The following is a 16,545-nucleotide window of genomic DNA, read 5'->3' on the forward strand; positions in this document are numbered from 1 at the left end:
TGCCTGCCCCTTTCCTCCATGGCCACAAGCTGGTGATCCTTGTCCTCTCTGCCATGCTTGCTAGAAAGCACCACTGCTGCCTCTAGATCTAGCAAGCATCTAAGTTACTGGTAGGAACACTGACCTTGTGGAGAACTTTCCACAAGATGAACATCCTGCCTGGAGCCAGAGGAGAGGAGAGGAGAGGAGAGGAGAGGAGAGGAGAGGAGAGGAGAGGAGAGGAGAGGAGAGGAGAGGAGAAAACACACCTTTGGTTCTGTTCTCTCTGGCAGCCAAAAGTGCAATGCCCATAGAGATACAGAACCCCACGGTCAGGTGGAAGGGGATATTTGTGGAATGGGGCAATTGGGGCCCTGTGGGTCATCAACTTCAATATCCACATTCAGGAGGGCTTGTTCCATTTTCCAATGGGAAATACTAGTTTTCTGCCAGATCGCTCTGATTCAGCTGCAACTGGCCCTTGGATGAAGGCTGGCTCCAGTGTGAAGATAGCACTGGCGCACAGGCCATCCCAAAATCAGGGCAAGGGGGCTCTGTGGATGATCCCATAGTAAGGATACCCTGGTCATGCCTTGTACTAGGGGATTCATTCTGCTGGTTAGAAGACCCACATTTCTAAAAGGATTTAATTTTTTCTGGCAAGGCCTGAGAGAATGAAAGGCTAGAACTTTGGGCACCTGATATATTAAGAAACATTTCTTTTATCTCTTTAAAAGCCAAAAGAACTAGAATCGCTTATTTTTAAAAAAAAAGGAAACGAGAAAGCTGGAATTCCCACAGTGAATTAGACATTTCATTTGTAGTGAGGTACCAGATACATAACCCTCTGTGTAAGAACCAGCTTCACTAGCTGGTGGGGACCGAGAGGTATGTTCAGCCATGAATGTGCCCATAAACTGCTCTAGAGCAAAGTTGGACCCAGCTCAGAAGCTTTCCAGTCATTTGCTTTCCATTCCACAACACTGGACTGCAGACCCACTTGCCAAACTAAATGGAGCTCGCACCCGATTTTCTGCGACCTTTAAGACCTGCTGCAGCTGTAGAGCTATGGAGACCATCCCAGAGCTTCTCAGCACTGTTTCTGCCATAGTAAGGTTCTATGAATAGGACATAAGATACCCTGTTAGCACCAGCAGTTTCAGCTGAAACATCCACCAAATTAGGAGGCATTTTAAAGCTTGCCAAGGACTCAACAGAGGAGTGACACCCTGGCTATGCTCTCCTTCCTCCTGTGCAATGCTTGCTTTCCACCAAGTAGAAGTTATAAAAAGGAGCTCCCATTGATAGGAAACTCACCAGAGAACAATATGGGAACAGTATATTGCTTATACATTTCTTTTCCAAACAGTTTGTTTGGCTTTCATTTTTATCTAGAATTGTTTTTGCACAATAAACCTATTGAAACTCTCAGTGCAGTGGATAATCAAGATTTTAACAGTCCTATCCACACATTAAGTTCTCATGTGATTACACTTGTGTGACAGAAGGAAGGGGTCCACATTTTCTGGCTTCATCCCTGCATTCTCTGCTGGCTCTTTAACCATGCCATCCATACATTTGAAGGTGAGTTCTCATCTCATATGGGGAGTTTGACATGCATATGTAGGTACCTGCCCCACATGATTTAGAAACCTACATGCTCAGGATGGGATGGAACCAGAATCAACAGGAAGCATCTGCAAGTGTTTCAATAAAAATTCAGTGACTACCATTGCTGCTACCTGAGATCTTAAACTTCTCTTCCAGCCTGAATATGGAGGAAAGGTAAAGTAACAGGTTCCTGTGGATACCATTTTATGCAGACGTAATGACTGAATAGGACTTGTAACTCTTAAAACAATCCATGTTAAGCCCCTCTTAATGTCCTAGAAATATGATAAATTACAATGCTCTGGCCTAAATAATCTCATGATGGGAAAATTCTGTTCCCCCTGCTCCATGTGCTGCTGAACTGCAAGGGCCAGCATCCTTCATCACTGGTGCAGCCGTCAAGGATTAAAATCTATGCATAAGGCCTTTGCACTCTTTAACAGAACACAAAAAACCCAGCTTGGCTTAACTACATCTTTGGGCAAAGTAAAGAAGCTGAGTAGGCCTAAATGGAATTTGGATGCTTAAGCATATTTAAACAGAAATTACAACATCCAAAAGTCAGTCAGTAAAACAGAACCAGCTTGGCCAGTCTTGTACTAATTTGCAGGTTTTCCAATACACTAAGCTCTGGAGCACTTCAGAGAGGATAAGGGCCCAGTAACCTAACTTAGCAGCTGCTTTGGTCAAAAGGCTGGTAAAACATACTCATTTTCTGAAGCCCTGCAAAGCTGCCTCAAAACATGACAGCCAAAATATAACAACCATATTTATGTAGTAAAGGCTATCTACCTATTCTGGTCTACTGAGTCTTGACAGAAACGTGGCCTAAGTATTATGAAGGAATGAGAAGTATCTCATAAAAGTGTTAAATTTTACATATCCCCCCCTCCCCCAAATGGAGCTGGATGAGATTAAAGGGCACCAGCCCAAACATCCCATTTCCAAAAAAGGAAAGTTGCCTCTGGGGCAATTTACTAGCAGGACCCCTCCATTTCTGGCTAGCTCTGTTACGGATATGACCTGCAGCTTCCCAGGTCAGTTCACCACTTCCTAACATTTTCTGAATCACCATCTTCCTAAGGAAAGCAATCAGTCCTGATTCAAAAGCCTCCCCTTTCTGTTTTCCACATATGTTTAGTTAAGATACTACTTTTGCAAAACAAACCAATCAAAATAGAAACAAGATATTTATTCCTAGTTTAATTCTTCACAAGGTTGGAAACTGCAAGCTGACAAATTACAGTCCTCGTTTTTAGAGGGGAAGGAGAGACTGCTCAGGGAACCAGATTATTATCCTTCATTTCAGGTATTATGCAGACAAATGTTGTGTCATCTTGATTTAAACGTTCTAATTCCAAATTGTTAATAAGAAATCCCTAGGCAGCACTAATAATACACCACCCACATCATATGCTAAAAGCTTCTGGCCATTCCAATTCCCAGTTGACTGCAGGAACGCCTTCTGGAGCTAGTACAATAATGTATGACACAGCACTGCTGGACAAGGCAAACTGTACAGCTAACAGACCATAAAGATTTGTGGGTCATTCTCAAGCCCATGCCTGTTACCACCACTGAAGGTCATCTGCACACTGTCTCTAGGTCTTTCCTCTCTTCTTCCTCTTCTTTGGTCCAAAATTTCACTTTGCACCAAATCATTTTAGTAATCTCATCTCTACTGCTAAATCATGTGCCTCTGAAACTGAGGTGATAAGAGCACTCTATCACCAAGGGAAAATTCCCACAGAACTGTCCAAAATAAACCTAAACTCCTCACCTGCTCTCTATGTGAGATGTGCCAGAGGTCATTGGATCTTGGCAGAAGAAATGTGCCTGTCAGCTATACTGAGCTCTAGAGCAAAATATAAATGCCTAATAACATCCCAAACCAAAACAGGCTGCTGGAGGATCCACTAGTGAAAATAAAAAGTTCTAATCTAAACCTTCTAGGGATCTTTGCACAATTGTCTTCTCATCCAATGCTGCTTGGCAGAGAGTTCTCAACAACAGGACCTATAACATTCTCCCCCTGAACATAGCAGCAACAATTTCTTCCCTATATTATTGCTTATCCCCATACCCCAACCCCCCATTCAATTTACCTGATTGTCGGCGTCCTGACCGATTCCGTTGAAGAATGTCTTCAGACTGTTGACATGATAAAGACTTCTTCAAGCGCTCAGGACTGTATTTGAAGTGAGGAGGATCTGAAAGGAGTAGATGGGTGTTTGTGAAAACACATCAGCTCATCCTGCTACGTGGGACTAGACTGCAGAACACATAAGGGAAAGCCAATCTGATACCGTCTAGGTCTGGGTCCTACAAATACTGCCAGCCCATGTTACCTCCTGGTTTACAGGAACCAAACAAGCACCATCTTACTCACTTACAATCCACTTAACATTTGCATCATACAAAGAAGCCAAGACAATAACAAAGATATTAAATTACAGGAGACAGAACTGGGAGTAGCTATATGGGATGATGGATCCACATTCTGTTTATTATTGCTTTTTCCATCCTGTAAAATTCCCCCAAACAGATGAAATCATCTAACCCTTAATACTGAACTTAACCTCTCCTGGTGGAGTGTTGTAACATATTTATTGGCTGCTTGTACCAATGATACAGCAGACAGGAACAATTAAACAGGAAACAGACATCTGAAACAAGAAGAGGAGAAACTTACAGAATGAGTCCATTTCCAAGATGGCTTCTTTGGCCTGAAGGAAAGAATTGCTTTAATAGTTGAGGTAAACAAATAAAGGAAAAAAGCTATATTACTGAAATAAGGACAATCCAACCCCTTTGTCACCACCAAAGAAGAGACAGGGAAGCAGAGAGGAGATATTTCTCTTCACCTCATTTTCCTGTGCAGAAAATGCCAAGAACAAATTGCCCTGCTCCAGGCATTAACCCCTATTGCAGTTGGATACAAACAGCCAGTCCCAGCATAAGTACAAACATCCCCACAGATATTCCACATCCCTTTTAGAAGAACTCTTAGATTTGGGAAATATTACTGGGCTTTCAGAGATTTGTAAAAAGGGTGAATGTACTCTAATAGGGTCCAGGAAAGAACTCGATAAGACGACCAAGACGTCTCCAGGAGGGCTGGGGATCTTATAGCTCTCCTAGAGAGGCTGACTTTCAACTCTCAGCCAGCATGGCCAATGATTTCTCTAGGTGCCTACTTCCCTCCTCCGCCCGCAAATTCTTGGCTTATAGCTCTGACCAAGCCTGAGAAAGGCTTTTCCCAGCATGGGGTCCTCCAGGCCATCAGACTACAAATCCCAAGGGCCACGCAGACTAGGGACCATGGGAGCTTTAGTGCAGAACACCTAAGAAACCATGCTTTAGAGAATGGCCAAAGTGCTCCATGGAATTTCTGGCATCCATTCTGCAAGATCACTAGGGAGAAGGGAGAACAAAACCCACTCACTTTCTGAGGAATTATGGCATGGTGATTTTCTAAGATCAGGCGCTTGAGATGGTGAGTCCAAACCCGCTTCTCCTCCACTGATTTGGCCTGGTAACAAAAGTACACTCCATGAGTTTGGAAGGCAGTTGTACACACATGATCCTGCTGTAGCTCAGCCTACTGAATCTTCCTATTCTTTGCTGTTATTTCTCAAAGGCTCTTTCTATATCTGCTCATTATTACCAACTCTACCTTCTCCAGCATTTAATAATTCAAATTTAATTCCTATGGCTGGATTTTCTCAATGTGCTCTTATCACGTGATGCTGCATCCCACCCCCAAGCTGGTCTAATTGCTTACCTTACACCTCCTTCTTTCCAACTCAATCCAATCCTGCATTTGCCACACGAAAGCTCATAACTACTTATTTCCCCCGATCCTTCTGCTGGTTTTCCCACTCCCTCAATTATCTGCCAGCTTTGCTACAAGCAGGTTGTCCAGCCTGAGCTTCAGGTCCCTGCCTCAACTACCACCTTCCATCCACTGATAATGCCAGTGGGTCTTCATCTCACCTGAATGTTATACTGCTGCTTGCTGTGCTTGTAGTGGGTGATAGTGAAGCAAAGTGAGTCCCGCGTGCTCTCAATCAGCATCAGAGAGGAACACTGCAGGGCCAGACAAGACATGTCACTTCAGCCACAGCAATTAATACCATCATGTTACCTCTTTGTGTATTACTTGAGGAATACAAAGGGAGAGAAGCTCCCCTCCAGTGAATAACTCCTTGAAGTGACACTAAGGCCATCTTCATTTCATTGATCCAAAACAGTGCATGGCCAGGTTTGCATTGCAACATTTGTACATTTGTAAAAAGCTCTTGTGGTCTGTTCTGTGCCTTTGGAATGGGATGTTAGTGCAGAAAAAGAAAGGGAGGTCCTTTGGATCAAAAGAGAGTTTACGTTATTGCTGGGAATAGTCTCTGCACTGCATTCAGGCAGTTTGTATAGTACAGAAGTTAATACATAAGCCAAGAACACCCAAACAGGAGGGAGGGGGCTCTTCTTTGGCTAGGAGGAAATAACAATAACATACTTCAGTAGGCCCATTTAATTAAGATCAGTCTGGAACAGCTACCGCCTTTTAGTTTTGCCTTCCCCATCACTAATGCAAATTAAACTAGAGAGACACGTATACATATCATTTTTCCAAGGACAACACATTTATAAGAAGTTCCTTTCAAGCAGGTATAAGTTTTGAAAAGCCTCTTTTTATGCCTGTGGCTTTCTAGATGGAGAAAGGGTTGCATGTGACAGAAAAGGTAGCTTTGGAGGGAGGAAATAAAAAATCCAGGCAGACATGTTTGTCCTGGGGGCCTCTATAGGTGATTATAAACTCATATCAATTTCAGCTGTCAGGAAGAAAATTTTAGTCAACAAAGAATGTCAGCCTTTTCATCTCTTCTTGCCTCTACTCTCTCCTCTTGATGGCTAAGATATCAAATCCTCAATCCCATTTTAAAAAATAGAAGAAACAAATAGTAGGCAAACATCTATTTCTTATACAATGGAGAAGCATAAAGAGCACCCCACTTACTGGAATGTGGCTTTTGTATATGTAGTGATCACCCCGTTTCTTTGTTATCAGCAAGATTCTGTCCAAAAGGAAGAACGTTCTCTCATTCCTGACACGATGTACACGGAATGTGCCTTCTAGGACCAGCTCACCATAAGTTGTCAGGTCTGGGCCCTTCCAATTAATAAGTAATGACTGGATTTCCTGAAAGGTCAAGGGAAAGATTAGTGTTTTCATATCCTAGCTCTTCCCTACCCGATGACATCCAGATGTGCTGAGAAGTGTGGTCAGAGGAAAATAAGATCCAGCACAACTGGAGGACAGCAGGCTGGAAAAGCCTGCAAGTCTATCAGGAGCCATTTCAAGGAATTCAAAGAAAATATTTAGGTATTTTTTATAAGTTGCTTGAACCTTATAGCAGTTTGACATTAAAAAAAGTACAGGGACAATATATTTCTTCAATATTTGGGGACTATAAGGGCCAAAATGTATACAATATTTTTCCTTGGCAAACATATTATTCCAATCTACCACACAGCCCAAAGAATTATGCAAAGACCCAGCTCTCTGGAAAAGGCTCTAATGCTAGGAAAGGTGGGAGGAAAAAGAAGAGCAAGATCGATGGACTCAGTTACAGTAGTGATGAGTGCACCGTTGGGAGACTTGACAGAAAAAGTTAGGGATAGATTGTCCTGGAGAAAATCAATCTATGTGGTTGCTAGGAGTTGAAAATGACCTGATGGCCCATAATCAATCAATAGCTAATCAGCAACAAGGAAATCTTCTGAGACTTTTGGCTTTGCTACTACAGGTAGCCCTTGGTTAATGACCATTTGTTCAGAAACTGTTCAAAGTTATGACAGAGCTGAATGAGACGTATGACTGGTCCTCAAAGTTGCAGCTATCGCAGTGCCCTGCAGTCACATGATTGCGATTCAGTTGCTTGGCAACTAGCTCACAATTACAATGGTCACAGTGTCCCATAGTCATGTGATCTCTATTCACGACCTTCGCTGCCAGCTTCCAACAAGCAAAGTCAATGGGGGAGCAGGCAGGAAGTTGCAAATGGTGATCACGTGATGTCGCACTTAATGACCATGTGGGATTCGCTTAACAACTGCAACAGGAACTGCTGTCATAAGTCGACGTGGTCATGTGACATCACACTTTATGACCGCATCACTTAGCAGCAGAGTTACTGGTCCCGATTACAGTCATTAAGCGAGGACTACCTGTACAGGGCCCTTTTCTTTTGCAAATGTTAAAAGAATTAAACCCTAAATGCTTCTTCCTTTCTTCTACTTGCTTTGACATTTTCTAAGATCTTTTGAATCAGAAATTAGACAATGGATTCAATCAGTGCCAGAATAATTTTATATTGAACTAAAGAAGACTATGAATACAAACTCCAAAATCCAGCATTTATATCTAGCCTTTTAATTAATCATTCATGGGAACTTGAATATTTCCCTTTGCCCAGTTATATTCCCTCTGCATCTAGCATGGACATCATGGAAACAATTCAGCCAAACTGCAAGATCGGAAGACATCCAGGTGACACATATGGCTCAGCCCCTCAACTGACAGGACATTATTTCAACAAGGTATCATTTGGAAATAATTTTTCTCCTCCCATCTGTTTAACTCTAGGAAGATCAGCCACCAATGATGGCAACTTTTTTTTTTTTTTTTAAAGCTTCTCTCTTTCTAATCAGTATTTAGTTTCTGAACTGTGTCATGGAAAGCTCCTTTACACCCAGACGAATGGGCTATCTAGCTCAGGATGCAAGCAGCTCTCGAGGGATTTTATAGCAGCGTCTTTCCTAGCTGTGCCTGGAGATGCTGGAGATTGAAGACAGGACCTTTTGCGTGCGAATCAGGGATTCTAACAATTCCCAGTGAGCTATGGTCACTGTGAGACTAGGCTGAAGCTGCCATAACCTAAAGATGAAGCAGGCATGTAAGCAGAGAGGACAAAAGCCAGGAATCTTATCTAAAAGATCTCTTCAGGGAGATAGATAAGAAGGAAACAAGTTGTTAAAAAGAAAAAAATGTCACCTGAACCAGACAAATGAAGTTGGACCTCAGGACATGGAAACTTCTCCCCAATCCCATCAACAGCTACCAGACTTGTAAATTAACAAGGCAAGAGCAGCTGCCAGCTTAAGCAAGGAAAAGGGGTAAAAGGAGTCCTGAAGCCTGCCCACTCCTTGAGTCTTTGAGTTGTCTTTGGATCCAGACCTGGCAACTTCCGTCCCTCTAGCTAGTGCCTGGCAGCCTAGTTGAGAAGGACATGGGTAAGTGTGGCTAAGTGTGTGTGCATGTATATGGAAGAGCAAATGTACATTGTAACCAGTAAAGTTTTGCTGTTACTTTAAATTCACTAGGTCTCCATGTATTTCAAAGAACCTGTTGCGCCTTGGTGTTCAATTGAAAGCAATGTGTGCGTGTCCCTAATTACTTCCCGCCTGTTGCCCAGGGCTGTGTGTCCAGTTTGTTCCAGCCACACCTATCTGGAAAACCCAGGTAGAAAGCAAGGGGGACTTACAAGATCACAAGATGGGCCTCAACAGGCTCTGAGTGTGTGAGTGAGTGAGTGATCATAAGCCAAATCTGGGAGCCCTTGTAACATCACCCTGCCTTTATCTTCTAAATAATGAAAGTAATGATGGCTCAGACCAAATCATTTCTCCAAAAAGCACGCCTATGGGTTCTGCAGCACCATCCTCATCCTGAGGCCCACTCCTTGCTTATGCACTTTACAGAAACAAAACTAGCCAAAGGCAGAGATGAAAACTAATGTCACCTCACATGTGTGCTAGCAAAATTTAAATCTAGCAGAGTTATGATATTTATCATTACATTTCCCAGCAGACTGCTCCTTTACATTAATGCTAAGGATGGGTGGAGTTCTCACTAGGATGTCTGTAACTGTCTGCATATTCTGAGCAGAGCTTGGAATACCAAGATGTGCAGAAGAGAAATTCAGGATGCAAATGTGGAAAGGGAAAGGAAGGGTGAGAAAAGAGATACCACACTTGATCTCCAAGGACAGGGGCTTTCAGATTTTTTAGGCTGTAGAAAGCTGGAAAAATCGCTGGAATTTCTGATCAAGAGGCAAAGCTCTAGTGACAGAACAGTGGCTGCGTTTGAGTGACTTTTCTTTTTGCACTTGTCTCTCACGAAACCCCACCAAGTTCTCGGAGAACACGAGGGTTCCACGGAACACAGGTCATTCCGGGCTATTCAGAGGCTTTCGGCTGCATTTGAATTTGTATTCATTTTTGGTACCAGGGTCAGTCCTAGAACATGCTAAGCACCAAAGTGCAGCTGAGAAGTACCAAGAAAGCTTTCCTCATCCACACCACCAATGGATCTGCAACCCAATGTAAGATGATAAGCACTGGGGTGGTATCACCTTTACTTACTTTCGTTGCTTAGACCTTTATTGTTATGTTCTTAGAGAGTGAAAAATAGATGAACACAACTCAGAGAACTACGTTTCATAAGAGAAGCCTTTTTGTGTCTTTAGTAGCTGAGTAAAGAAGAGAACTGTCAACAGATCCATCTTTTATCAATGCTATGAAAATCCCTTCTGCTGTGACAATTGAAAATGACAGGAGTCTTGTTCTCTTTTAGTTTGAATCCCAGAAGGGAAAAGCAGGAAAGCTGGATATGCATGGCTATCAAACTAAGACTAAAACTTCACTCTCTGAAATGATATGGCATACCATTTGATATCTGCATCTATATCATCTGAAATTAAAAGAATGGTATTCACATCAGATAGTGGCATTCACAGCAGGGCATGTCCTTTGCATGCTTCTAGAAATTTGGGATGGATCATGCAACAAAATGAAAATACTTCCTGAATGGGCATAGAAGTTATGTGCTCAGAACAGCAACACATTAAAAAGTGTTTTATCACAGAGTGACAGGATTGAAATATAAAATAGCGAAGCACAAAAAAAAAAAAAAAATCCCAGAATATGCCTATTTAACCATTTGGCAAAAGATGTATTACAGGTGGACTGGAAAAGTATTATAAAGTAAACAAAATAAGAGGACATAGAAAGCAATTTTTCTATTAAGAAAAAAACAAAAAGGTTCTTCCCAGAAACAATTCCTGACTTTAAAAAAATGGAGAAAAGATAGAAAACAGACAGCTGTCTGTGTGTTTTCCAAGTCAGTTTCATTCTACATGATCATACTGTTTTAAATCATTTGACTTTTTAAAATAATTTTTATTGAAGTTTTTCGACAGAATTAAAAACAGTACAAATTTTGAATTAAAGAATAAGAAAAATAAGAAAGCGAGAAAGAAATATAGAAAGAAAAAGGAAAAGAAAGATTCTAAAGAAGCAGCTTCCAATCTTCTTGACAGCAGTTATAGACACAGGCAGTCCTTGATTTACGACCACAATTGGGATCGAAATTTCCATCACTAAGCGATGCAGTTGTAAAGCACAATGTCACGTGACTGCATCACTTAGCGATCACAATCCCAGGCAGTCTTGGTTGCCATTGTAATCCTAAGACGCGTGGGTCATTATACAGGAAGAGGCAGGAGTCCCAGGTAAGGAGCACAGGGGTGCCGCAGGGGGGAGAGGCCTGGGAGGGCTGGTGCAGGCCACATACAAATTGGGAGATGGGGTGCTGTGGTGCAGCACAAGCTCAGGAAGGTCAGGGAAAGAATGCACTGTGACTCAGGGACTTCTTGGCATGCCTTGTTGCAGCCCCAGAGCCACGGTGCACCAGGAAGCCCCTTTGCACCATGCTGCTGGGCTGGGCTGGGGCTGGGCTTTGTGTGGTGCAAAGGGGCTTCCTGGTGCACAACTCTGGGACTGCAAAAAGCAAAAAGCTCCAGAGCCATGGCACACCAGGAAGCCCCTCTGCACTGTGCTAAGTCCAGCCCCAGCCCAGCCATGTGGCACACCACCACACCCTGGGAAGCCCCAGCTGCCTCCGCCCAGTCCCAGCTGTCCTTGCCACCCTGCACTCTGAAGCCCCTGCACTCCGCAGCTGCTGCCCTAGCTGACCTTCACTATCTTCTTGCTTCTGTTGCTGATGAGACGTGCCCACCCTGGCCCTTTGCAAGGCAGTTGCTGGCCGCATAAGGCCATCTTCCCTAGGTCTCGCAAGGAAACTGCCATGTGCGAACTTGGGAACAAAGTCTCATGCGGCCAGCAGCTGCCTTGCAAAGGGCCAGGCTGGGCATGCTTGGTTAGCAGCAGGAGCAAGAAGACAGTGAAGGTCAGCTAGGGTGGCAGGGGCTGTGGAGTGCAGGGGGCCAAAAGGGCATGGGGGGAGGTAGGTGGGTGGGTGGGAGTTGAAACACCCCTACAGTCATAAATGCAGGCGGGCTGCAAGCACCCAAATTTTGATCATGTGACCGCAGGGGTGCTGCAACAGCCGTAACTTCAGGACCGGTCAAAAGTCCCTTCATTTAGCACCGTCATAATTTTGAATGGTCGCTGAATGAATGGTCATAAGTTGAGGACTACCTGTACATTTATATTTTACCCTCTTTCACTAAGGTTACATCATTCTAAGGTTACATCGTATCATGAACATCTGAGTTTCTTCAGAACTGTGTGAGGTGGTATCACCTGAGTCTTCAGAGAGCCAAACATACTTGACCCTACCACCCTGATATTACTTCAGCTATCTGTCATCTACATTTGGAATAAAAACAGATCATGCCCAGGCTAGCTCTTTTCTAATTACCTGCAGCCGCACAGCATGCTCATGCTTCCGCTTCATGTCATTGATGTACCAAGCCACACAGGTCATGGTGGCAATTGCCTCTTCCACCACTTCATAGCCGTCTCCTTCTCTGTCAAAGTGCTTTGCTATCTCCTAGGAGGAAACCACACCGGCCTCATGTAAAGCATGTTCCAGAATTCCAACCCAGAGGTAATGTAGCTGTGAATCACCATTCTCTATATTATAGAAATTAATTCTACATCCCCCATGTGTGTACCATGAGAAGCAAAGACTTCTTTAAGGGAGAAATGGCCTTTCCTGAAACATAGTACTGTACAAGTTGCTGTTGCTGTGTTAGGAAAAATAGGTAGATTGCATTTCACAATCTTTAAAAAAAAGTCAAAACAGAATCCAAAGCTACAGAGTCCGATAACCTAAGTAACCTGTTGTGAAAATCTGTATTACCTGGAGGAGTAGGTGATATTTGAGAATGCGCTGGACTGGCTTGAGAAGATAGGAGCCAAGGGGCAAGGAGTGCCTGATTTGCTCCTGCCTCTCACGAAAGAATTTGGCCAATTGTTTGTTCCTCATACATTCAGTCAGAGCTGCCACGGAGCTGGAAAATTAAAGCCGGGACACAATGAGTGGCATCAAAGGAGACAATTGCCTACATTCTCTTAAGGATGTAGTGACAGATCTGCTCAAAGTCCCTAGCAAAGGGCTGCAATAAAGGGGCTAAAATAATGAACCAGAAGACAGCCAGTGGCAGTCAAACTGTGCCCTCTTGACACCCCCTTCATGCCTCCTTACCTTGAACGTGTATTTTCCTGGGACCACGCAACTGCCACGTGAACCCAGAAAAAGGCACAGCTTCTTGGATCAACAACTGCACATCCCTATGAACTTACAAAATCAACCATCCCTGCAAACCTCTACAGAAAGAATCGTGCACCGCTTCTGGCTTGGTCTAACAATTATTAACAAGTCCCTGTGCATTTTCAGTGCTGCCTGAGTATTGGTCTTGGGGCGATCTTTTGCAACTGAGCCAAATTAACTTCCAGCTCAGCTGCTGCTCAAGTGAAAATGCTGCAAAGACAGTATTGTGGTATTTCCACTGGAGCTGCAGGGCTGGCAGTTTCCCATTAGGGGGAACTCCTACCTCAGCCTGGCTCTGCGCCATAGCACTTAGGTATAATTTCCCTGTTCTTTCCAGTAGAGCTGGCAAGGGTGCTGCTGCTTCCACACTGAGTAGCTGTTTTTCCCCCTCACCACAAAACAAACATGGTAGGACAAGGATGAGGGCCGAGCTGTTGGCTGGAGTGCCATGCTTTGCACTCCCCCATTGATCAGTCAAAATATGTGCTGGGCAATTTGTGAGATTTCTCAGCAGTGAGAGACTTGTGCGATGATACAAGTGTGATTCTCAGTATCTGTGGGCAAAGAGTGGCTATGTGGAAATGCCAAATGTACCAGAAGCTGAAGAATGAGGGCCATGGTTCCCAAGCTGTGCACCACAGTGCCCCAGGGTGCCCTAGCCAACTTGGAGGCGCACTGCAGAACATTTTAAATTTTCCGAGGAGAAACAGCGATACTCCACACCCGTTGAACATCACACAAACTACTACCCTATTATCACTGTGTTCCCCTTGAAAATTGAAAATATCCCATCCTGGGCAAATCTGCTGTTTCTGGTAAGCATGGTGCAAGTTTGGGATCTGCAGGGTACCATGAAAACACTACTGAGAATCTAAGGGTGCTGTGAACCAAAAAAATTTGGGAACCTCTGAATGAGGGAAGAGATAAAAAGAAAAAAGCTGAAGAGGATTTTCAGAACAGGAAGGGGTTTTGTTATTTGTCTAGTTCTTTTTCTCTTCATATGACTAAAAGCAGCATCATTTATACAGTCCTCACTTAGCCAGGCTCTGGGTATCATCATGGGTACATCCCCTAACCCAATTGCCCATAATCTCAGGAACTTAGGTAAAACAGCTAAAATTGCTTAATTTTAATTTATCTAGAGGAGCATCCTGATGCCTGTTGGGACTGCACTGCTGACCTTCAAAACAAGGGGGAAAACTTAGCTCTAAGCTCAAAATTTGAGACATCTTGTCACAGAATATGAATTAAATGTATACGTGCACAATATGCATTTGTCCTATATACAAACTATTCCTAGCAAACACAGGGATGACCCAGAAGCATCTTACAGTATATGTGAAAAGATTCAGTTAATACGGAGACTGAGCTGTTCCCGCCCTCATGAAGTCACATCTCTTTTTTGCATTGCAAGGGACACTCACTTTGGATAGTTATTGCAGTACTGAGTATAGATGTTAAAGTCTTGGCTCTGTTGGGAAAAGAAAGGAAAGATCAGTAAAATATGTTCAATTCATCCCATTCCCTGATGTCAACCATTCAGCAAAAGCCTCTGCCAGGTATCCAGCACAGATGCAAACACCAACCTCACTGGGTACATTTTGGGGCTAACCCTTGTTCTCTTTGATGCAGAGCTGGGCAATTTTTTTTAGCCCCCAGGCTGCAACTTGTCCTCTTGATCACCCAGCAGAGCAGAGTGTTCCAACCTGGGTTTTAGTGATTTTAAGGAAGGCTTTTAAGAATGAGAAATGGGGTGTTTCACTTCCCAGAGATCTGGTACTTCTACCCCTATCCTTCTCTTCCTGTTTCTTAGCCAAAAATCATGTTCCTGAAATGGAGCTGTGGTGCCCTCTCTTCCTCAGGGCCTAGGGACTGTCCACTCCTGCTTCAGTGGAAGCAACCCAGTTAAGGGTGACAAAGCATTCACTCAGGGAAGGGCTTGCTGAACCACCCAACTATGAACAATCAGAGATGAGCATAATGCAACATCAGCTCTATCTCCTTACCCTGTGCACAAAACACTGTGCCACAGCAACGGGGTCATTGTGGCAACTATCCAGGTCCTGCAGTAGTTCACTACACAGAAATTGAAAGAGAAAGAATAATTTATTAACCAACTTAAGATAAAAAATTTGCACATTATAGAATCTGAAAACACACACACTCTTTCTTACACACACACACACACACAGAACAAACAGGTACATGCTGGAGACAAACTTCAAAACAACTCTTAATTCACTCCAACTTCCGAATTAAATGCAGAGCAGTAGATCATGCAAAGGATTTGGGCCCGGTACCCACCTGTACAGGGGAAACCTGTTCACCACTGTCAAAGGAACCAAAAACACAAGGCAGATGTTATATAGAAAGAGGGGGGACACACACACACTGTTATATTGAAAGAGGGGACACAATGACCAACTGGTACTCCTGTTTTACTCAACTGTCACCTGTACAGTCATACTTGTTAACACTAATGACTTCAGGATCCCAAGCTGAAAATACTGTATTTCCCCAATGTACTAAGGATCTCACAGACACAAAGTGATGAGGTAATTTCTACCCCAAGGACTTACAAGTTTAAGAAGATAAAACACAGGAGAGGAAGTAGATTTGCAAAATTGGCAAGGAACTGAAGCAAAAACACTCCGTAGAAAACTGGACTTAACCTGCCCTTGCTCCTTCCATTTCTTATAGCTTACTCACACAAAGAGGACTGTTATTTCTCTGTTCTAGGAGTTTCAAGCCAATCATGCAGGAGGATGCTGTTTGCTGCTAAACCACTCTCTTAGTCCTAGTAAGGCTACTGAATCCACATTAGAGGTCTGGTTCACACATAATACCAAGCCTTAACATGCTTTGTTTTCAGTTTCACCATTATACACAAACCAGGCCACTATGGCTTATTCAACAAACCATGGCTACAAAAATTCTGTTGTAGCATAATATACAAACCAAACCAATGTTTTGAAAACTGATTCCTGGGGGGTGGGGGTGCTATAAGCTAAGGTAAAAGGGGGCATCATCTCTCCTTTGCATGGATTTATCAGACTGGTATTGTGTGTACTCTCCAACCTTTTAGCCAGGATCCATTTAATATCACAACAGCCCAATTGCCCAGAAATCTTAAGGTTGTGATAAGGATATATGGGAGAAGGCAATCTTTCAGGTAATCTGGTCCCAAGAGATGTAAGGCTTTAAAGTCAATTCATACTGGGAATAAAACATATTTTTAAAAATCATAATAAAACAACTTATAGCTATGTGGACAAAGAAAAAATTGGGACTAGGACATGTCAGCATGCTCATTATCAAACACTGGTTTTAGGGTGCCCTTGTGTTTCTTGGTTAGCCAGAAGGGGAAGCCATTTTCC

The 16,545-nt window shown here is 43.3% G+C and overlaps 1 protein-coding gene across 1 annotated transcript in view; it reads right to left on the minus strand.

The window, feature by feature from the left end:
• Window positions 1-16,545, minus strand: part of PLEKHG3 (pleckstrin homology and RhoGEF domain containing G3) — a 44,357-nt gene that overhangs the window by 8,865 nt on the left and 18,947 nt on the right. The window contains exons 5-13 of the mRNA XM_088145128.1: window positions 15,175-15,244; window positions 14,593-14,639; window positions 12,758-12,908; window positions 12,314-12,445; window positions 6,608-6,790; window positions 5,587-5,679; window positions 5,036-5,122; window positions 4,283-4,316; window positions 3,696-3,800 (exon numbers count right to left, since the gene is read on the minus strand). Of these exons, the coding sequence (XP_088001254.1) occupies window positions 3,696-3,800; window positions 4,283-4,316; window positions 5,036-5,122; window positions 5,587-5,679; window positions 6,608-6,790; window positions 12,314-12,445; window positions 12,758-12,908; window positions 14,593-14,639; window positions 15,175-15,244 (902 nt within the window). The remainder of the gene's footprint in view (window positions 1-3,695; window positions 3,801-4,282; window positions 4,317-5,035; window positions 5,123-5,586; window positions 5,680-6,607; window positions 6,791-12,313; window positions 12,446-12,757; window positions 12,909-14,592; window positions 14,640-15,174; window positions 15,245-16,545) is intronic.

This window comes from Python bivittatus, unplaced genomic scaffold (genome assembly GCF_059951505.1).
Source record: "Python bivittatus isolate LINGU-HERP-01145 unplaced genomic scaffold, Pbiv_v1 ctg000480_np1212, whole genome shotgun sequence".
Lineage (NCBI taxonomy): Eukaryota > Metazoa > Chordata > Lepidosauria > Squamata > Pythonidae > Python > Python bivittatus.